The sequence below is a fragment of the Colobus angolensis genome, unplaced genomic scaffold (assembly GCF_000951035.1).
Source record: "Colobus angolensis palliatus isolate OR3802 unplaced genomic scaffold, Cang.pa_1.0 Scaffold75, whole genome shotgun sequence".
NCBI lineage: Eukaryota > Metazoa > Chordata > Mammalia > Primates > Cercopithecidae > Colobus > Colobus angolensis.
In genome coordinates, this window is record NW_012121265.1 from 4,307,718 (window position 1) to 4,330,691 (window position 22,974).

At 38.8% G+C, this 22,974-nt stretch overlaps 1 protein-coding gene across 1 annotated transcript in view; it reads right to left on the reverse strand.

Annotated features, from left to right (window-relative positions):
* The window catches only part of FAM160B1 (family with sequence similarity 160, member B1), a 39,036-nt gene that overhangs the window by 13,980 nt on the left and 2,082 nt on the right, over positions 1 to 22,974 (reverse strand). Inside the window, exons 2-13 of the mRNA XM_011927922.1 lie at positions 22,405 to 22,483; positions 16,776 to 16,945; positions 14,561 to 14,665; positions 13,972 to 14,094; positions 8,185 to 8,478; positions 7,472 to 7,668; positions 5,945 to 6,059; positions 5,367 to 5,443; positions 5,089 to 5,281; positions 4,731 to 4,900; positions 4,229 to 4,372; positions 2,569 to 2,659 (exon numbers count right to left, since the gene is read on the reverse strand). Coding sequence (XP_011783312.1) covers positions 2,569 to 2,659; positions 4,229 to 4,372; positions 4,731 to 4,900; positions 5,089 to 5,281; positions 5,367 to 5,443; positions 5,945 to 6,059; positions 7,472 to 7,668; positions 8,185 to 8,478; positions 13,972 to 14,094; positions 14,561 to 14,665; positions 16,776 to 16,945; positions 22,405 to 22,483 — 1,758 coding nt within the window. The remainder of the gene's footprint in view (positions 1 to 2,568; positions 2,660 to 4,228; positions 4,373 to 4,730; positions 4,901 to 5,088; positions 5,282 to 5,366; positions 5,444 to 5,944; positions 6,060 to 7,471; positions 7,669 to 8,184; positions 8,479 to 13,971; positions 14,095 to 14,560; positions 14,666 to 16,775; positions 16,946 to 22,404; positions 22,484 to 22,974) is intronic.

The window sequence follows — 22,974 nt, forward strand, 5'->3', positions numbered from 1 at the left end:
AAAAAAAAAAACTTTTGGCCAGGTGCAGTGGCTCACACCTGTAATCCCAACACTTTGAGAGGGCAAGGTGGGCAGATCACTTGAGGCCAGGAGTTCGAGACCAGCCTAAACAACAGGGTGAAACTCCATCTCTACTAAAAATACAAAAATTAGTTTGGTTTGGTGGTGCAAGCCTGTAATCCCAGCTACTCAGCAGGCTGGGGCAGGAGGATTGCTTGAACCCAGGAAGTGGAGGTTGCAGTGAGCCAAGATCATGCCACTGCATTCCCGCCTGGATGACAGAGTGAGACTCTGTCTCAAAACAACAACAACAACAAACAAACAAAAAAGCAAAATTATGTGTCGAACGACAGGACACTACCAAAAAGTGAAAAGGCAACTGCCAGATGGGAGAAAATATTTGTAAATGATATATCTGATAAGGATCTACTATGCAGAATATGTAAGGGACTCTTACAACTCAATAATAAAAAGACAACTAGCCCAATTAAAATACAGGCAAAGAATTTTTTTTATTTTTTATTTTTTGGGGACAGGGTCTTGCTCTGTTGCCCAGGCTGGAGTGCAGTGGCACCATCATAGCTCACTGTAGCCTTAAATTCCTGAGCTCAAGCTGTCCTCCTGCCTCCACTTCCCAAGTAGCTGGGACTACAGGTGCATGCCACCACACATGGATAATTTTTTTAAAAAATTTTTGTAAAAATGGGCTTGTCCAGGCTGGTCTCAAATTTCTGGCTTCACATGATCCTTCCGCCTTGGCCTCTCAAAGTGCTGAGATTACAGGTGTGAGTTGCTACACTTGGCCAGGATTTAAATATTCTTCAAAGAAGAGTACAAGTGTCTGCTAAGCACATGAAAAGTTACTCAACTTCATTAGTCATAAAGAAATGTAAATCAAAACCACAAGGACACACCACTTCACACCTCCTAGGGTAGCTATAATTTAAAAAGAAAAAGTATTGGCGAGGAAATGGTGAAATTGGAACCCTCATGCACTGCTGGCGTGATGTAAAATGGTGCCACTACTGTAGAAAACAGTCTGGCAGTTCTTCAAAAAAGTTAAATATAGAATTACCATGTGACCTATCAATTTTACTACTAAGCATATACCCAAAAAAGTGGAAAATCTGTATTCAACAAAAAAGGAATATTCACAGTATTAGTATTCATAATAATCAACAATTAGAAACAACCCAAATATCCACTAACTGACACATAAACAAAATATCCATACAATAAAATATTATTCAGCCATAAAAAGAAAGGAAGTACTGATGCATGCTTCAACTTGAATGAAAGTTGAAAACATTACATTATGCTGAGTAAAAAATGCCAGACACAAAAGGCCACAAATAGTATGATTCCATTTTTGTGAAATGTCCAGAATAGGCAAAGCCATAGAAACAGAAAGCAGATGAGTGGTTGCCAGGGCTGGGGGTTGGCGGGGAGGAGGGATCAATAAGAAGTGACTGCTTTGTTTGTACAGGGTTTCTTTTTGGGGTGATAGAAATCTTCTGGTATTAGTGATGATGGTTGCATAACATTGTGAATATACTAAAAAACATTAAATTGTACACTTTAAAATAGTTAAAATGTTGAATTTTATCTCAATACAAGTTTTCTTTCCAGGAGGAATTTTTTAATACAATTTTTAAAATCTTACAATGTAAAATGCTATAAAGAGGAAAGAAGAATGAGAAAAGCCTCCTTAATTTAGTACCTAAGCGCAAACCTTCAATCAAGTCGTTTGAGTGAGGTAGAAAGGTGAAACCCAAGGGCTGAAGGAGTCAGAGCTGGGCAGCAGAGGGACTATACTTGTGAATCACTGTCTGCATCAGAATGAAGGAGAAAAGGATCATGTCTTGCGGATGAGGATCAAGGGTGCGTGGTGGGTAGAATTACTAAGATATCATGTTTTGGATCAGTAGCAGAAATGGTGAGATATAATTTAAAGTGGGAAAAAATTAAGGAGCATAAAGAAATCTTGAGATGGAGACATACAATCGGTGAAGTGCAAACTAAGGTCACCTGCACAAAGCAAAAGTAGTGACAGCAGAGACCAGGTCTCATTTTTTTTTTTTTTTTGAGATGGAGTCTTGCTTTGTTGCCCAGGCACGATCTCGGCTCATTGCAACCTCCACCTGCAGGGTTCAGGTGATTCTCCTGCCTTAGCCTCCCAAGTAGCTGGGAGTACAGGCACCTGCCACCACGCCCGGCTAATTTTTGTATTTTAGTAGAGATAGGGTTTCACCATGCTGGCCAGTCTGGTCTCGAACTCCTGACCTCAGGTGATCTGCCCACCTCAGCCTCCCAAAGTGCTGTGATTACAGGCGTAAGCCACCGTGCCTGGCCCAGAGACACTTTTGAGAGTGAAGAGGAAGCATGAAGATAATTCACTGATCTACAACTGAGACCATCCAGGACAAGCCAGATGCCAGGTCTCAGTTTTAATAATAATGAAGTCATTTCCTTGGAGCAGTGGTGGTGGGCAGTGTGACAAGTGGTGTGTGTGTGTGTGTGCATGTCTATTCTTAGATTTCATTTCCAACATTTAGTGACTTCACCTACCTGCCTATGAGCATCTCGGAGGTAGGTGTCATATCCTGTGCCCTCGACATGGTAGGAGGATTTTGCGTCATCCGGTACCAGACAGAGAAAACTTAAATGAAAAAGGCCACAATTACGCAAGATGCCCAATTGCGTGAAAAAAAAAGGGAAAAAAAGTAAAAGTGAGAAAGGCCATAATCAATAACAAATACTCTCACAATTCAATAATAACTATAAGTACTAAAGTATCTAGTGATATTGCAAGTTCAGTTAAGTATTAATACAAATGGAAACCTGAAAAATGAAATTATATGTTGTTAATTCCTTGTGTTGAATGACTTTTACAATTCATTGATTACATATTCTCATTATTTTAAAGGTTTTAAAAATTACTAATTCCACTTAAAATAGAAGTAAGCCTAAGAAAGACATTTTTTTTCCTCTTCAGATTGCTGTATAATTGACAGATTGCCATAATATTTGTTAATCTCAGGAAACTGGTTTAAAGTAACTGAACTTGAGATTTTTATGTACCCTAATTTTGCAACTTGAGTCACATGCAATTTTTCTCGAAAATCACCTGCCAGAACCAGGTATATCAGTGACAACACTGCAAGGGAAGCAAAAGAGAGAAAAAAAAACTGCCACAGAAAAGAGCACTTTAAAAAAACACAAAGCCACGAACTAACAAAAAGGAATAGCCCCACACTTAGCACACGTGGTTAATAAGTACATCCTAGCAAACCAGCAATTCTCAATGTTATTACAATTGCGAATTACTTAAAATTAAACCATTTATATTTTTTAAAAATGGGATGGCCCAGCATGGTGGTTCACACCTGAAATCCCAGCGCTTTGGGAGGTCAAGGCGGGTGGATCACTTGAGGTCAGGAGTTTGAGACCAGCCTGGCCAACATGGTGAAACCCTGTCTCTACGAAGAATAGAAAAATTAGCCAGATGTGGTGGCATGCAACTGTAATCCCAGCTACTCAGGAGCCTGAGGCAGGAGAATCACTTGAACCCGGGAGGCAGAGGTTGCAGTGAGCAGGGATCATGCCACTGCACTCCAGCCTGGGCGACATAGTGAGACTCTGTCTCAAAAAAAAAAAAAAAAAAGGGTGGGGGAGGGTACTTTGAGGGTTCATTTAACCACAGTTAATATTAAGTAGAGCTTTTCTCTTAGTATCAAGCATTGCCCGCAGGCTGGCACTTGTTACGTAAGCAAGACCAAAAAAACTGACATAATCTTTATTTTTTTCTTTTTTATTTTTTTAATTTTTTTTATTTTTCATAATCTTTAAAGAAGATCAAGTTCATGAGATTTCTGTAACCATCTAAGAACAGAGCTCTTACATGTTATATAGTTTGGGAGGCTGAGGCGGGCAGATCACTTGAGGTCAGGAGTTTGAGACCAGCCTGACCAACATGGTGAGATCCTGTCTCTACTAAAAATACAAAAATTAGCTGGGTGACGTGGTGGGAGCCTGTAATCCCAGTTACTTGGGAAGCTGAGGCAGGAGAATCACTTAAACCCAGGAGGCAGAGGTTGCAGTGAGCAGAGATTGCACCACTGCACTCCAGTGTGGATAACAGAGCAAGACTCCATCTCAAAAAATAATAACAATAAAAAACAAAAAACAAGTAAGAGAGATGGAAGTCAAATTTTATATAGCAACTCACCTATTTACAATCTTATGAACTTCAGTTTTTCCATCATTTTTGGGGTGGTCTGGAGTAGCAGGAGGCGAAGAACTAAGCCACTCTTGGTTTGGCAAAGTGTTTTCTGGTGAAATGTCAGTAAATAAGGGATCTTCTTCCAGATCTCTAAGTTAAATTTAATGACATATAAAAAACACTATTTTATTATGACATTTTCTAAACCAAAAGATTATCTGCTATGTTCTAAGAAAATGTTACATAATTTTGCTAATATAAAGGATTAAGGAATAATGCATATTTTCTAGGCAAATTAACATTCTATACTATTTTATTAGATCTAACGAATACACGATATTATTTATAATGTAAAAGGATGGTAGTATCAATGCATCTAATTTTACTTTTAAGAACTTTAAAACTGTAAGAGGTATTTCTTTTGAGGATAAGGGAGATAGATAAGAGGAGAGAGAAAGTTCTATCTCTACATGAAATGCTGAACTCACGGAGCTGGATGGAAACTTACACTGCTCCTGCTATCAGTCCATTTTCTACCACATCTTTATCTTCTGGGCACAAAGGTTTACATTCTGTATAATTTCTTTCCTCAAGATTTCTCAAGACCAAGTTGTAAAGAATGTGCTCATTGGGTTTTTGTAAAAGATGTTCAAACATTCGCAATGTCATTATGCTTATCTGAAACCAAAATTGATAAAAGCTAACTGAAAAATATCTTTAAGTTATTCTTCTTGCCATCTTGCGAGTCATGCTTTCAATTTCTAAAGCCAATAAAAGAGGTTGTATTGAAAACATCTCAAGTATAATACATTAAAACCAGTATTCCAAAGAATCTAAGTCCAATTCTAAATCATTACATAGCTTACCTCATCAGATATGTGATCACAATGTTCAATTAACCTATGCCTTAACGGATGTCTGCTGATTTCTGCCACAGTTTCTGGTTCCCTCTGTTCTCCAAGGATAAAAAACACCATTTCTTGAAGTAAAACATCAGAGGTCACTTGCCGAACGATGCGATGAAGCAGAGCAGTGGATGTCAGAATACCCATCTCAGAACTGAGCACACCAACAGGGAATTAATAACATGACACAGGGATGCTGTTTTTTTTTTTTTTTCCCCAAAAGAAAACAGGCTACTCACGTTTGCATTAATTGAGGTTCCATAACACCAATGAAAAATCTTTCATGAACAGCTTTGGCAAGAGCAACAGCAGCAGTCTAGAATACAGTAGGAACATCATTTTTTTAATATAAAAGAATAATTTGTAACATCAAGAAATCAGTTTGCACTCCCCAACTGAATTAATGTGGAAAGACAAAACTTGCTTAATGACTCTCTTGTTGGTGGCATATAAATCTAGATTAGATGTTGGCTACTGGGTCATTTACACATTTTTCTAAATTTCCAAGAATAAGAGGAATAGGACAAAAAATTATTCCAATGTCCATATAGTATTAACATCTCACCAAAGAGCAGGACTGAAGGGAAGTCAGTGTTACTTTGTAAAGCACTGTACCGTAATATTTAAGGAAATATAAAAGGGCAGAAGTGTAATACACACATACAAACACATACACACCTTTTTGTTTACTTATTTTACTAACCATGATATTCTAAGACAATTAAAATGTATTTGGGGATATAAATTAGGGATTACAATTTCACTTAGTAGATATTTATATCTTAAAACCATCAAAAAACAACACAAAATTTCAAACCTTTTGGGCTTCTTTAATGAGCTGATCACAATAATCAAACCAGGAAAGAAATGAAATTAAGGCTCGTTTTCCTGGAAATGCTGAAGCATCTTCTTTATGACTATATGAGTCCAAGCTGTAAGACAAGGAAGAATTGCTAAGTCCGAAGTTCTCCAAAAGCATGGACCCTATTCAGAATGTACGGAAAAATGAAAGCACATGAGCACACTCAGATAGTATGGTACATTCACACAGGCAATGCTGGAGGACTGTCAGAGGAGGGTTCCATAAAAGAAACCAAAGAGAAAACCTTTTAAATAAGAGCTGTAAATAATTTTCACATATTAAGCATGAGAAGAGAGATTAAAGCAGAATGGGGCTGCAGGAGGCTAGGTGTGGTGGCTCAAGCCTGTAATCCCAGCACTTCAGGAGGCCGATATGGGTGGATCACTTGAGGTCAGGAGTTCGAGACCAGCCTGGCCAATATGATGAAACTCTCTCTCTCTACTAAAAAAAAAAAAAGAAAAAAAAAAATTAGCCAGGCATGGTGGCTCATGCCTGTAATCCCAACTACTTGGGAGGCTGAGGCACAAGAATTGCTTGAACCTGAGAGGTGGAGGTTGCAGTAAGCCGAGATTACTTCACTGCACTCCAGCCTGGGTGATGTAGCGAGATTCTGTCTCAAAAAAAAGAGAAAAGAATGGAGCTGCAGGAGAAAAAACACTGGGATAGCTCCTCACACTCCTGCCCTAAATGTTACTAAGTAATACCAATGAAAAAATGGAGGTTCTCAGCTGCTGGGATGGAAGAAAAACATAGTAAAGGAGGATCTACAAACAAAAAATAGTGAGTGGAATACTTCTCTTCCTGCTGTAAAATGCAATACAGTCGTAATGTTAACAAGTGGGTCTGCCCTATAGATGCTGACAGAAAATAGAGTGGAAAAAACAAAGACAGGTTAAAAATACAGAGAAATACAATAAAAGGTGATTATGTCAAAATATTAGGCCGCTTATAGGTGGTGGGATTATGGGCAACTTGTTTATGTTGCTTTATACTTTTTAATAACTTACAAACATTCTGCAATAATCATATTTCTCTATGAGAATCAAGTTGGGGAGTCTAAAAGGTAGGAAGAAGAGGTGAAACAATGAGGTAGAAGAGATTCTGTACAAACAGGCCAGGAGACAGATTAGACTGCTCTAGAGGCCGTGGAAATTATTTTAAAAGCAGATTCCTTCTTTTAGGGATTTTTGTTTTTGATAAAAATAATCAGTTAAAATTATTGTTTTTAATGTAAGCCCTTAAAAATTAACTAGTATAATGGATAAAATAAAAATATCTTAACTATATAACAGCTGGATTGTTCCCACACTCATTACCACTAACTGATACATTTAATACAAGCTTTGAGAAAATATTCCCATTTAATGATCACTAATAGTGTTCAATTTTTCAAAGATTTCTGTCATTGCAAAATAGAAATGGATTTTAAAATGTAGGTGTAAGAAGTCACCTTTATGGGAAAATACAAGTAACGGTGCTTACCCCCAGTTAATTGCTTCCACAGTTTCAATATCTAACGGATCCACTGACTGAGGTAGGGCCTTGTACAGGGAGGCAAGTCTGTCTGTCAGTAGTTCACACAAGCAAGTGCTCTGTGTAAGGCACTTTGCAGCCGCAGGCTCTGGCAAACTTACTAACAGCATCAAGCCTTCGCATGCCTTCACAGCTATTCGGCCATCCTAAAGGAAAAAAAAACAAATCCCCCTTCAATTCTTGAATTGTATATACATCAGGTTGTTTGAAAAAATTCAACATAAAAGGATTTAATGTTTTACACTAAAAGAAAAATAGCCTTTTTTGTGTATTTTAAATGCATATTATTGGCCAAGTGGCACCTCACGCTTGTCATCCCAGCACTTTGGGAGGCTGAGGCGGGTGGATCAGCTGAGGTCAGGAGTTTGAGACCAGCCTGGCCAACATGGTGAAACCCCATCTCTACTAAAACTACAAAAATTAGCCAGCATGGTGGTGCGTACCTGTAATCCCAGCTACTGGGGAGGCTGAGGCCGGAGAATTGCTTGAACCCAGAAGTGGAGGTTGCAGTGAGCCAAGATCGCACCACTGTACTCCAGCCTGGACAACAGAGCAAGACTCCATCTCAAAAATAAAATAAAATAAAATAAAATAAAATATAAAAAATAAATGCACATTATTGAAATAATATGAGGAGGAAAAAAGTAAGGACCATAACTCACAGGACTTCTAGTAAGATTTAACAAAGAATTCACTAAATTGTAATCCTGGTTTGGACGAACAACTGAGGCCTCTGGCAGTGAGGTGACACTGAGGTTATCCAAGCTTGTGGACAGGTGATCCATCTGATGAGGAGGCTCATCTTCCAATTCTGTTTGCTCCATTCCAGTAGCACCAGATAATTCCTCTGGTTGACGGGACTGTCCTGTATCTGTTGACAAGGAATCCTGACCTTTTAATGTATCTTCTGAAATTACACTTGGTACTCCTTTGGAAGCCAATGATTTCATCTTATTCTGAAAAGGAATATATGGTTTATAAAAGTCACATCAAGAACTTTTAAAGCCAAAAATAATATTTTAATGGATTTTTCTATAACATTCCACATGCCTAACCAGAGTAGCAATAAATGTTATGTCACATGAAAATATTCTGACTTAACCAACTGTGTTTTAGAATGATTTTACCATTGCATAGGAGTTTATCATACTCCTCATACTAACTACAAAATGTTTTACACTGACCATAAGCAATGAACAGTATTAGTGATAATTTGACTACTGCTTAAAACAACTAATATTAGTGAGGAAAAATTTTCAGGAGGTTTCAATTGCAGTTAACTTTTTTCTCATCCCTGGACTACTGTAACTACATAGCCTCCATGTTAATTCTTATAAGATCACGGGGTGGGGCGGGAGGGTTTGCAGGAAAGGAAGTACAAACTAACAAATAAAAATATTTTAAAGTTCAAAGGTTACCAGCCTTAGACTGAAGGTTTCTGTAAAAGCCCCCAAATTCTCTCAAATATATAAGAATCTTTTCTAAGTTTTTCCTTAAACCTCTACTCTGTAAGAACACAAGAAGCTGGGCACAGTCACCCATGCCTGTAATACCAGCACTTTGGGAGGCCGAGGCAGGGGGATCACTTGAGCCCAGGAATTCGAGACTACCTGGGGCAACACAGTGAGACCATGTCTCTACTAAAAAAAATACAATAAAATAAGCTGGGTGTGTTAGCTTGCGCCTATGGTCCCAGGCCTTGGGAGGCTGAGTGAGGCAGGAAGATTGTTTGAGCCTGGGAGGTTGAAGCTGTGGTGAGCTGTGATAATGCCACTGCACTCCAGCCTGGGCACAGAGCAAGACCTTGTCTCAAAAAATTAAAAAAAAAGAGAACCCAAGAAACCACTCAAGGGACATTTTTACCAGTGTCTTTAAAATAGAAATAAGATTTGCTTGAAATGCTGGTGCTCCCTCCCCCAATCCACACACCCAAACACAAAGAGAATCTTAACTGAAACAAATGAGCAAATTATTAGCTTCAAGGCAAAAGTATCTTGCTTTCCATATGAAAAGAAGAGCAGAAATCAAATTATACACATAGGTTAAAATTCACCATAAACTAACTTCTCCACAGGGCCTATCATCATAGAAACATATTAAAGGCTGAATGAATTCAGGGTTCTACTTCCAAAGTTATATTATACTAATTATAAATCACTTTTATAGCCGTTAAAAGTATAGGTTAGACCAATCTTCTTGAGAAATTGAGTTCACAGAACATACATTAAAAGAAAACAACTCTATGGGACTCAATGAATACTCCAAACAATTTGCCAATTTCCAACAAAATCAATGGCATATTGGCTGGGTGCGGTGGCTCACATCCCAGCACTTTGGGAGGCTGAGGCAGGTGGATCACTTGATGTCAGGAGTTCGAGACCAGCCTGGCCAAAATGGTAAACCCTGTCTCTACTAAAAATACAAAAATTAGCTGGGCGTGGTAGCGTGTGCCTGCAATCCCAGCTACCAGGGAGGCTGAGGCAGGAGAATCACTTGAATCTGGGAGGCAGAGGTTGCAGTGAGCTGAGATCATGCCACTGCACTCCAGCCTGGGTGACAGAGCGAGACTCCACCTCAAAAAAAAAAAAAAACCAATGGCATATCATACTTTTTATGAAAGTAAAACATTTCATTCAATTTCAAATACCAGTAATATTGTTGGGAGAGGTGTCTCAAATAAGAACAGCAAGAGGAAGGATGTTAGTTTAGCACTCTGTCCTTCAATCAATGTTTTTCAAAGTGAGACTCAAGACTGTTGGTATCCCGATCTTCTGTGGGGCTTGATAAAAATGCAGATTCCTGGGTCCTATCCAGACCTGATGAATGAGAATATCTGGAGGTGGAGCCAAGGAATGTGCATTTTAGAAAAATTCCCTAGGTGATGAGGAACTGTGGATTTAACACTTTGGTTCCCACTAAAACTGTTCCCCTTCTGTTTTAGGGATCTCATCAGTACCCACAACATAGCCACACACAGGGCTTCTAAATCTCTTAAACTTCCCTCCCAAATCAAAGATTTTCAATATTGAATACCTGCTAATTACCTCCATCAGGAAATCACGATGACTCAAAGCATCTGGAACCAAAATTATCATCTTCCCCTCAAAATCAGCTCCCTTGGGGCCCCTGTTTTTCCACTAGCAGCAGATTTACTGGTTCAGGAATTCCAGCATTCAAATCATTCTTTCCCAGCTTCTGCATCTGAGCAGTTACAAAGCCATATAGAGCCTACCTCTATTCTGAACACACCCATTTCATTCCAACCTATTGCTTCCAACTTGGTTATAGTCCTTGTTACTTCTTGCCTGGGTAACTCCATCAGGTTCCAAATTAGTTTCCCTGCTTTTATCTCTCCTTCCAAAGAATCTGCCATGTAAAAGGCAGCAGCCAATTTAACTTAAGGCACAGATACCATCACATAATAACATCCCTGCTCAAAAATAGTTAATGGCTCCCCAGTATCTACAAGTAAGAATAAACTCTTCATCCTGTCATTCAAAGCCTTTGACAATACTTAGTCTATCTGTTCAGGTGCTTCTTGCCACACATCCTAATTATACTGTTTCCTGAACACACCACAGACTTTTATATCTTCATTCCTTATGTTCACCCACTCTAAACATCTGCCAAGGCTCATTTCTTTTTATTTATTTATTTTTTAATAGAGATGAGGTCTTGCTATGTTGCTCAGGCTAATCTCGAACTCCTGGGCCCAAGCAATCTGCTTGCCTCAGCCTCCCAAAGTGCTAGGATTACAGGTGTGAGTCATCGCACCCAGCCTCATTTCAAAGATGACCTCTTCCAGGAAGACTTTCCTGATGACCTAGAGCTGATGAATTTCTCCAGTCTATAAGCACTTAGGGAATTTACTTTGTATCTTTCCTTTGATTCTCACCTTACTCTACTTTAGATTACAGTATCTGAACATTCACATCTACTGTCTTCAGCAGACTGTAAACCCCTTTAGGACAAAGACTGTTTCTTTTCTTTTCTTTTCTTTTTTTGAGACAGAGTCTTATTCTGTCGCCCAGGCTGGAGTGCAGTGGCGCCATCTTGGCTTACTGCTACCTCTGCTCCCGGGTTCAAGCAATTCTCCTGTCTCAGCCTCCCAACTAGCTGGGACTACAGGCACGTGCCACCAAGCCTGACTAATTTTTTGTATTTTTAGTAGAGAAGGGGTTTCACCGTGTTAGCCAGGATGGTCTTGATTGATATCCTGACCTTGTGATCTGCCCGCCTCAGCCTACCAAAGTGCTGGGATTACAGGCATGAGCCACCATGCCCGGCCGGCAAGGACTGCTTCTAACTCACATACCATATATATTTAACCCATAGTAGATGCAAATATTGGCCGATATTCATGAACAGAGAGAGATGACATTTCAGGGAATACATGCTTGAGAACTGCAAAACACTTCTGCTCTTATCTATACTTGTAAGTAATAAAACTGCATTTCTGGCTGGCCACAGTGGCTAATACCTATAATCCCAGCACTTTGGGAGGCTGAGGTGGGTGGATCACCTGAGGTCGGGAGTTTGAGACTAGCCTGGCCAAGGTGGAACCCCATCTCTACTAAAAATACAAAAATTAGCCGGGTGTGGTGGCACGCACCTGTAAACGCAGCTACTAGGCAGGCTGAAGCATGAGAATCACTTGAACTGGGAGGCAGAGGCTGCAGTGAGCTGAGATTGCACCACTGCACTACGGCCTGGGTGACACAGAGTGTCTTAAAAAAAAAGCAAAAACAAAAACAAAACCCTGCATCTCCCTAAAGATTCATTCATTTAGTGTTAACTAAGCAGTTCCTATGCATTGTGCTAGATTCTAGAGAAGCTGTGGGGACCCAAGATTAATGAGACAGAATCCTTGTCCTCAAGGAGCATACTGACTAGCAGAAGAAAATAAAATGCACTTAAATAACCAGTGCTAGGGGACTGTGGTAACTGACATTAAACACATACGAATAGTCCTATTCGTTAAAAAAATGCAGACACCTACCACCTCAGGCTTTGGAGAAATATGTTATAAAAACACTAAACAAAGCAGACGTGTCACTAAATCTGAGGGGTGTTCTCTGTAGTGAGGTTTAGAAATGTGAATGTTTTTCTGAAGACAGGTACATACGGTGTACCTCACCATAAACATACATAAGCCTACATATTTCATCTGCAGAGTCTCACACTGTTGCCCAGGCTGGAGTGCAGTGTTGCAATCTGGGCTTACTGCAACCTCCACCTCCCAGGTTCAAGCGATTCTCCTGCCTCAGCCTCTCAAATAACTGAGATTCCAGGCGTGCACTACCACGCCAGGCTAAGGTTTGTATTTTTAGTAGAGATGGTGTTTCACCATGTTGGTCAGGCTGATCTCGAACTCCTGATCTCAACTGATCCACCTGCCCCAGCCTCCCAAAATGCTGGGATTACAGGTGTGAGCCGCCACACCTGGCCAGAAAAATATTTTTTTAAAAACTGAAAAGAAGGCCAGGTGTGGTGGCTCATGCCTATAATACCAGCACTTTGCGGGGCCAAGGCAGGAGGATCGCTTGAGCTCGGGAGTTCTAGACCAGCCTGGACAACACAGGGAGACCCTGTCTCTACAAAAAAATTTTTAAAAATTAGCCAGGTGTGGTGGTGTGCACCTGTAGTCCCAGCTACTTGGCAGGCTCAGGTGGGAGGATCACTTGAACCAGTGAGATTAAGGCTGCAGTGAGCCACGGTCATGTCCCCACACTCCAGCCTAGGTTACAAAACAAGACCCTGCCTCAAAAAAAAAAAAAATAAATAAAATAAAATAAATTACAAACAAAAAGATAAAAAGACAAAAACAACAAAATCATTTTTTCTAAAATATTCCAAAATGACTTCACTGCTGGAAAAAAAAGCGAAGGAAAGCAAAAAGTACAAAAATATATTTTTTACTTTAAACCTAGAAGCAAAATCCAAAATATCACTTGATTTAAATAAACTATGATTTGGTGATTATGGTATCAAAACAGTACAAAATACTACAGCAATCCCAACTGCTATGAGGTTGGAGAGATAATTCGTGCTTTTTTCCATCTTGTCCAAATCTGCACATGCCATCCTTATCCCAGGCCAGATTTCCCATGCTACATACTAGGGCAAGCTTGGCTGAAAATATGATAGCATATCAACTTCTGCGACTTGTCTATCTCTGATTCAACCTTCAAGCTGAGCTCTTTTAAGCCATGACTTTGTATCTGTCCAGTCCCTGCACCACCTCATATCTCTGGCTCAACTGCATTCTTTGAAATTCTTTTTTTCCCAGGAGAATAAAATAGTGATCTTCAAGGAAAAATAATTCTGGGAAGTACAACAAGCTAATAACCCGCAAAATAGAGCTCCTTCTAATATTATTCACAGAATTCAATTTTCATAATGATCTTAATGTAACTATAGTTTGAAGGTGGATAAGAAGTGTATCATACCTCTAGGAAAAAGTTAACCAGGTAGGGGTCCTGTTTCAGCTTCGCACACACAATGCAAAGAAACTGAATCTCTTCATTTTCTGTTGGTGTTGCTAGGACTTCACCACAGAGTCTAATTAATTTCTGTGAAAACAATTGTTTTTAACTTTTTAAACTTAGGTTACTTTTTACAAATTTGTAAAATAACCATTCATTTACCTTAAGGATATTTAAAATTTTCATATGATGCAAATACCCTGCATTAATCAGAACACTAATGACATTTATAATTATCTACATAAACTTATTAGTGGTAAATTTTTCAAGTTCATTACTGTAAATAATTAATGAGTTATATAATAAATTCTCCTTCAGATGTCATGGAGGGAAAATCCAAGGAAAATTCATGTATAAAATTTTAAAAGAGAATTAGAAAGACTGTAAGTACACTTAATGCTATGTGATGCATAAAGAAAGCTCAAGTATCTGCTAATTTGCATGTTAATTTTGGAATAATTTCATTATTTTTACTCTCAGAAAAATAATATAAAATTATTTCAACATTAAAAGAAATCAAACCAAATACTTTTATGTAAGGTGAACAAAATACCTGCACTGGCCTGTGCACGTTAATATGTGGAAGTAGTGGCTGCCGGATTCTTCCCAGAAGTTTCGTATAGAAAACCAAAACCTGCTGTTTCATTCCCGGAGGACACTGGGTATAGGAAAAAAGGAAAGCCAACAGGAAAAGATCAGACAATGCAAACTGAAAAGCTGCAAAAATCAGACAGGCAATGTATATGAATGTATTCCACCTTGAAAAGACAATGCAACTGGCCAGTTAATAACTGTCAGAATAAAATTTTCAATCAAATATTAATGATGGGTACTCCAGAAATAATATTATATATCTGAGACCATAATATAACATGTGAGACCACAGGCTCATGTAGTTACAAACAGCATGGTGATAATCTGTTGCTGAGATTAGAGTTTGGTGCAGTCAACGTCAACCTGTTTATATTCTAAATGCTGGGGTAACATGAAACTGTAATAGTTAACTCCCTGCCGGAACAAAGGCAAAATCTTGTTACTTACACTAATGACAGACAGGTCATCAACAACTTTCCATCATATGTATGTAGGAGTAAATAAAGCCTCCTAACATACATGTAAATAAAAGGAAACCTATGGTGTAAACAGTTGTGATTTTATCCTAACATCATTTTAAATTAGAGCCGTTCCTCAGTATACACGGTTATATCCAAATCTGCACTCACTCAGTTCCGGTAGTCAGCCCCGTGGAACCCACATATGTGAAAATTCAGCCCTCTGCATAGGCAGGTTTTGTATCCTGCAAATATTTTCCATCCATGTTGGTTGAAAAAAAATCTGCCTATATGTGGACCTAAAAGTTCAAACCCATGTTGTTTAAGGGTCAACTGTAAGTATTCTTTGCCTATTATAATCATAATATAAATCAACCAAATTATTTACATTATAATAGGCAAAGAATGTTTAATAAATTAGTTTTTATAACATACCAGTTAAGTATTTGCTGAAAAATAGGTAAACCCAATGATCACTCACACTGCAGATTAAGAGTATGAATTAACAAGGTTATGTTCCTTAATTAAGCTGCTTATACTGCTTCACATTTCAAATACAGTTACAAAATGAGTATTTCCAAAGCATCACCATAGACATGCTATCTGGAAATAGTATAAACTATAATCTTATGCACAATATTTTTAAGCTAGCAAATACTTTACATTATTTAAATAAACCACTAAATTATATTTACAAACACCTGTATTAAAATAAATTTACTAAAGTACAATTACTAACTTTTGCTCAAAAATCAATTAATCAATTTATTATCAACAATCCTTCTCTCCAAAGGACAGGAAAAAGCAGAAGGAGGAGAATGAGTTGCAGAATATTAGGGAGCAGGTGTGTTGCCTAGAAAACATAAATTGAGTGAATTTAACTTAAAAGTAAATTAGAGTATTACAGACAAAAGGAAATTGTCTTATATGCTACTATTCATAACTCTCTTTGTCATGAAAATGTGTCTGTAGGTTTCTTTTGTTTTAACCTATTTTTTTTCACATGTATCATAGAAATTCACAGAACTATAGACTTCTGGGCTGGTGAGGCCCCTCAGCAATCACTTTTTGGATTTTAAAGAGGTGGAAGATTAACCAAAGAGACTTATGATGGTCACAGTGTGTGAATAATGAAGTCAGGACTGGAAGCCTGGCCTCCTAATCTGAACCCAAGGCTCTTCCGTTCCCTCACTCGGCCACACGGCTGGAAAACTTGTCTCTATAACTAATTTGAAGGCTTTGCGATATAAAATATTATTGATACCATAATTTCAGCTTTGTAAAGATTTTTCAGTATTCATCAGACCTAAAAAATATAAATTTGCTCCACTCAACAGTTTAGTTAGTGTCAAAATAATCAGTGACATTCTCTTCCAGGACTATGACAAATAATTCCTATTTTTCAATCCTATTTTAACTGACTTCCTTCTCTCTTTTTTTATTCTGAGCTCATGTACTTGAGTTTATTTTCATAAATGTTTACACTGGAATTCTAAGCAGCCAAGTACTAGTTGTTGTCTAGAGTGTTTGGAATCTTTCTATCTCTATGGACATATGTGTATAGGCTACATAATTTTCTTTTTTCCACAGTCTTAACTTGAATCCTGCCATGTTCAATACGCACCTTTTAAATGAAGTATCTGGCAGTTTCTTTATTCATAAGACATTAAGGCACGTACTACACGCCCAAAAACATGGTGTGGATTAGGAACTTACATCAGCTTTCCCCAAGGTGTATAATGTTTCCAAGATTTTGTGATGGAGCAAATATTCCATACATGGCCCCGTCTCTCCAGATTCCCGTTCATTTTCTTCTTGAACCAGTATATCTAACATCTGTTCCAGATGCGATGGAATATTTGTATCGGTCACTGGGGCTTTATCATCTAAACAATAAAAAACACTCATCAAATATTTAAACATTTTTAAACTGCATATTTGCACCTAAAATACTCTCTGTATTTCCCTTTTCCTATTCAAACTGAGAAAAATCTGAACTACACACTTAAGTGAGGTTTATAAACACAGTATGATTATCTCTGCTAGAATTTAGATGATGCATTTTGTCATATTCTTACCCCAAAACTGAATCAATATTCTGAAATATGGCCAGGCATGGTGGTTCACGCCTGTAATTCTAGCACTTTGGGAGGCTGAGGCAGGTGCATCACTTGAGGTCAGGAATCAAGACCAGCCTGGCCAACACAGCAAAACCTCGTCTCTACTAAAAACACAAAAAATTTAGCCAGGTGTGGTGGTGGGCACCTGTGATTCCAGCTACTCAGGAGGCTGAGGCAGGAGAATCGCTTGAACCAGGGAGGCAGAGGTTGCAGTGAGCAGAGATCGCACCATTGCACTCCAGCCTGGGTGATAGAGTGAGACTGCATCTCAAAAAAAAAAATCTGAAATATATTCCGTAAGCTAATATTCATCTATCCATAGTAATTCAGCAATAAGAGTTATTTATGTGGGAAAATGGGAACATGACCAGGAAAAATACACGTCATATCAAAATGTTGTATGTGTACTTGTAATTAAAATATTTTTTTCACTTAGCCAGTTCAGAAGATCTGAACTTCAAGTTTCTTTAAATAGAAATAGGTTGGCCTTGAATATTAAGGCAAATAACCTGGGATATATGAAGAGGACAGATTCTGTTTTGTATTGCTACTACATTACTTTGTAGAATTGGGAAGCCTGTCAATGCCCCTAATTCATTTTCTTCTATTAAAATGAGAAGGCAAAAGGAAAACCCACTATTAAAATTATTGACATCTCTCATTAACAGATGACTGTTTTCCAAAATCTGTTTTTCAAAGCTGCTTCTCTGGAGAATTTTTATTAAATATTACTGATTTCTTATAAAAAAAATAAAAATTCAGTGCTATTTTTTAACATATCACAGTTAGACTCAAACATCACATGGTTTTATCAACCTATCCTTATTATACTAAGGTTAAACTACTCTTAAAAATGTGAAGTTTTATAGAACATTTAAATACAAAATACATTAGGAAATGCCAAATTCTTTACTTATGTCTCTATTTTCATTTACTTTGTACTTCTATAGTTTGAACAATACAATTCTGGTATGCTATGTACTGATATGTTGCTTTGTCTGTATACTAGCACGGAGAGAAAACCGTAACACTAAGCCTTATGGAGAAAACAATGGATAGAGAAGGGTCACCTTTGTTTTCAGGAGGACATATGTATCAAGTTTGATATGGCATGGGACAGTTGTTAGAAGAATGGGTCCTGGAGTTAGACAACTTGGATTCAAATCTTGGCTCTGTCACTTTTAGCTGGATGAACTGGTGCAACTTATGTAAGCATCAGTCACCAACATCTATAAAATGGAACTAATAAACACTAGTGAGTACTATTATATGATATCAATGAAATAATAAAGCCCAGTCCTTAGCACAGAGTAAGAATTCAAGAAATGTTATGTCTCATTTCATATTCTAAAATGAGTAGCCTAGCGCTAGTAAAGGATGATTTATAAGTTTACTTATAGTTTATTTTTCAAAAATGTGTTTTCCCCATAATTGTAGCCTTTATATACACAAACACTCCAGGAAAGAATGAATGTTCAAGCACGGTTTAATTACAATTACTTATGGCAAAAAAATGACCAAAAATACTTTTTAAATTGAGAACTAAATTAATGGTAAATTGAACTTGACAGGATTAAAATCTTAGCTCCCTATAAGACAAGATCTAGTTTCAGCCACCGATTCTCATCATTCCTGAACTATAAATGGCATTGTGCCTTTGCATATGCTCTTTTTTTCCACCTGAAATGTTATTTGTCCCATATTTTATTGCAATGTACATACTTACTTCTGCTACTAGATTGCAAAACATCTTTTAAAGCAAGAACTTATGCATTTTCTCAAAGCCATGGAAGCAGGAAAAAAATTATAAGAGCTAAGAGCAGTCCTTTGAAAAGGCAGCTCCTCTCAAGAAACATTTCTGTAGATCTGCTGGCTAAACATCTAAATGAAGTTAGAAATTACATATGTATATTTTTTTGTCTGATTTTTACTTACTGCACAAATATAAAGGATTTTTTTTCTTTTAACAAATCACGTATAATCCTGTCAGCTTGCCAAATGAACTATTCTCATTTTCTCATGTTTCCTTTTAGTTAAATGACATGCATCCAATCTGCATATCCACCAGTATTTACCTGCATACTCATCAGGGTATCCTGTAGTGCTAGGTAGCAATGTCCCTATTTCATTCTGTCGCCAAATTTTGGTCCATGGGCCAAATCCAGCCCTGCCATCAGTTTTTGTACATAAAGGTGCATTGGAACAAAGGAAAGCTCATTTTTTTTTTTCTTTTGAGACAGAGTCTTACTCTGTCATCAAGCTGGAGTGCAGTGACGTGATCTCGGCTCACTGCAGCCTCCACCTCCTGGGTTCAAGCGATTCTCCTGCCTCAGCCTCCTGAGTAGCTGGGACTACAGGTGCATGCCACCACGCCCAGCTAATTTTTGTAATTTTAAGTAGATATGGGGTTTCACCATGTTGGCCAGGATGGTCTCAATCTCCTGACCTCGTGATCTGCTTGCCCCGGCCTCCCAAAGTGCTGGGATTACAGGCATGAGCCACCGTGCCTGGCCCGAAGGCTCATTCTTTAACAGCAGAGCTTAAGAACTGCAAGAGAGAATGTACAGCCCACAAAGCCTATCTGGCCTTTTATGGAATAGTTTGGCAACCCTTGACCTAATCTATTCTCATTCCCCATATTTACTTTCCATCCTTCCTATTTACTGAGAAAAACAGATGCAACCAGAAGATAACTTCCAAAGACTCTGTACACCATATCTACCTGTTTCCTGCATTTATACCCTTGTTCTGCTTTCTACCTTATTTTAATGGATGAACTGTACTCACACCTATTTAAGGCCAAGCGTCTACTTTTACACAAGATCCCTTCCTCCCTTGCCTACTTAAGGATATTGCATAGAAATGATCTCATCTGGCTGGATGTGGTGGCTCATGCCTGTAATCCCAGTACTCTGGGAGGCCAAGGCAGGTGTATCACCTGAGGTCAGGAGTTCGAGACCAGTCTGGCCAACATGGCAAAACCCCGGCTCTATATAAAAATACAAAAATTAGCCAGGTGTGGTGGTGGGTACCTGTAATCCAGCTCTTGGGAGGCTGAGTCACAAGAATCGCTTGAACCTGGGAAGTGGAGGTTGTGAGCCAAGATGGAGCCAGAGTAAGTGTCAGTCTCAAAAAACAAAACAAAACAAAAAACAAAAACAAACAAAAAAACAAAAAAAAAAAAGAAAAAGAAATGCTCTCATCTTACTCTTGTATCTACCCTTTTCTCTACGAGATTGCTCCCATCAAATAAAACTGCAATATCTTATGTCTTTTTAAAGAATTTAAAAACCCTTTCCTGCTGCCGTATCTCCTTCTCTACCCCGTTTACACTAATACGCCCCATGAGAGCAGTCTATACACATTGTCTATACATCTTTTCCACCCACTTTCTCTTTTTTTTGAGCCAGTCTTCCTCTGTCACCCAGGCTGGAGTGCAGTGGTGCCATCTCCACTCACTGCAACCTCCACCTCCTGGGTTCAAGCAATTCTCCTGCCTCAGCCTCCCGAGTAGCTGGGATTACAGGTGTGCACCACTATGCCTGGCTAATTTTTGTATTTTTTTGTAGAGTCGGGGTTTTACCATCTTGGCCAGGCTGGTATTGAACTCTTGACCTCAAGCAATCCACCCATCTCGGCCTCCCAAAGTGTTGTGATTACAGGCGTGAGCCACCGCGCCCAGTCAGTTCCACCCATTTTCTCTTAAACCTACTCCAATCAGGCCTTCTCTCTCCTCCCTGCCATTAACGTGGCTCTTATCAAGAAAACTAATGTGCTTCTTGTAGCTAAATCCAATGATCCATTCTTAGTCTTCATTAACCTGACATCAGCATCATTTGACACAACTAATCCTTCTTTCCTCTTCTAGGCTGCCGAGGATACCATTTGCTATTGGCTGTCTCCTTCCTTACCAGCAAAAGCAGCTCCTTCACTACTGTCCTCATCTTCCCAACCTCTAAACACTGGGTCCAAGAGTTCAGTTTTGGACGCCTTCTCTCCTCCATCTATCTTTCCTCCCTAGATAATCTCATCCAGTCGCAGGGCTTGAAGTCCTACTTACATGTTAATAACCCTCAATTTCATGTCTTAAGTCCAGATTCCTGTTGCCAGTTGTCTACCTGACATACCCAAGTGGACGTATGATGGATATCTCACACTCAACATGTCCAAAATGTGCTCACAAACCTGCTCCTCCTGCAGTCTTCCTGTTCTTAGCAAGTGGCACTCTACTTTTCTAGCTTCTTAAGCCCAAAACTTTGGAGTTATCTTTGACTCTTAATTCCCTTATCCCCAATATCCAATCCATCAACAGATCTTCCTTTAAAATGTATCCAGAATGCAATCTCCTTAGCACCTCCACCCTGGGCTAAGCCATTATTGTCTCTCGCTGAGACTGCTGTGACAGTACCGTTTTACCAGCTTCATCCCTGAATCCTGTCAATCTAAGCTTTTTCACAGAAGTCAAAGTAATCAAACAGATTATATTTCAGCTCTACTCAAAACCCTCCAAAGAGTTCTCACAGTAAAAGTCAAACCCTTACAGTGGCTCACAAGGCCCTGGGGGAATATGCAACAAGCCTCCGAACCCCCACCTCTGTCTTCTTTCATCTCCTGCCACTTTCCTCCTTCAGTTTGCTCTATCCACACTGGCTTCCTTAAAGTTCCTGGGATATGCCAAGTATGCCGTATGCTCTGGCCTGAGGGTTTGTGAATTAAGTGTCATTCCCGAGACACCCTTCCCCCAGATATCTAGCAGGCTCAGTTCCTTTCTCCTTCAGATTTCAGCTCACAAGTCATATTGAGCAATGAGGCTTTCTGTAACCTAAAATAGCCAACTGTCCACTCCCACCACCCAAGCGTACCCCTATAACCCTTTAGCCTGCTTCATTTGCCCTTGACGCTTATCATCTGACACACTGTATGTATTTGTCTGTATACTGTCTGCCTCCTCCCAATCAATACATAAGCTCTGTGAGGACAGCAGTGGTGCCTGTTTGACTGTTCTATCCCCCAGTGCCTCAACGATGCCTGACGTATAGTAGTAGGTGCTCAACAGATACATTTTTAAATGAGTGACTAAATCTTAAAGACAAATTAAAGGTAAGATTGTCTATAAACTTAAATATAAAATAAATTTGAAGACTTACTTAAAAATATTTTAGTATTTTACACATTTTCTGTTTAACTTTCACAAATTTTCAGTTAGTATCAGCATTGTTCCTTACCTGAAGTCTCTATGTAGTAATGGGTAATTGCCTTCCAGTGATAAACAAAATCTTCTTGTAAAGGAAGAGAAGGTGCAAGCTACACAAACAAAAGACCACAACAATTAAGAAAACGGCATTGAAACTTTCCCATAACTTACGACTCTATATTTAAGTATTATGATGCAAAGGTAGCATAAAAATAAGGTGTGAACTTTGTTTTTGTATGTCAGATATCAAACAGAAACAAAATAAGTCAAATCCAAGAAAGTAAAAATGAGTTATCAAGAAAGAGGAAAAATGTAATTATCAACATTATTATTAAACTACAGTATTGGGCTTTTTTTTACCCTCCCCTGACACTTGTTTAAAAGTAGGTTTCAGGCTGAGGGCAGTGGCTCACACCTGTAATCCCAAAACTCTGGGAGGCCAAGGTAGGTGAATCACTTGAGGTCAGCAGTTCAAGACCAGCCTGGCAACATGGTGAAACCCAGTCTCTACTAAAAATACAATTAGCCAGGCGTGGTGCCATGCATCTGCAGTCCCAGCTACTAGGAGGCTGAGGCAGGAGAATCGCTTGAACCAGGGAGG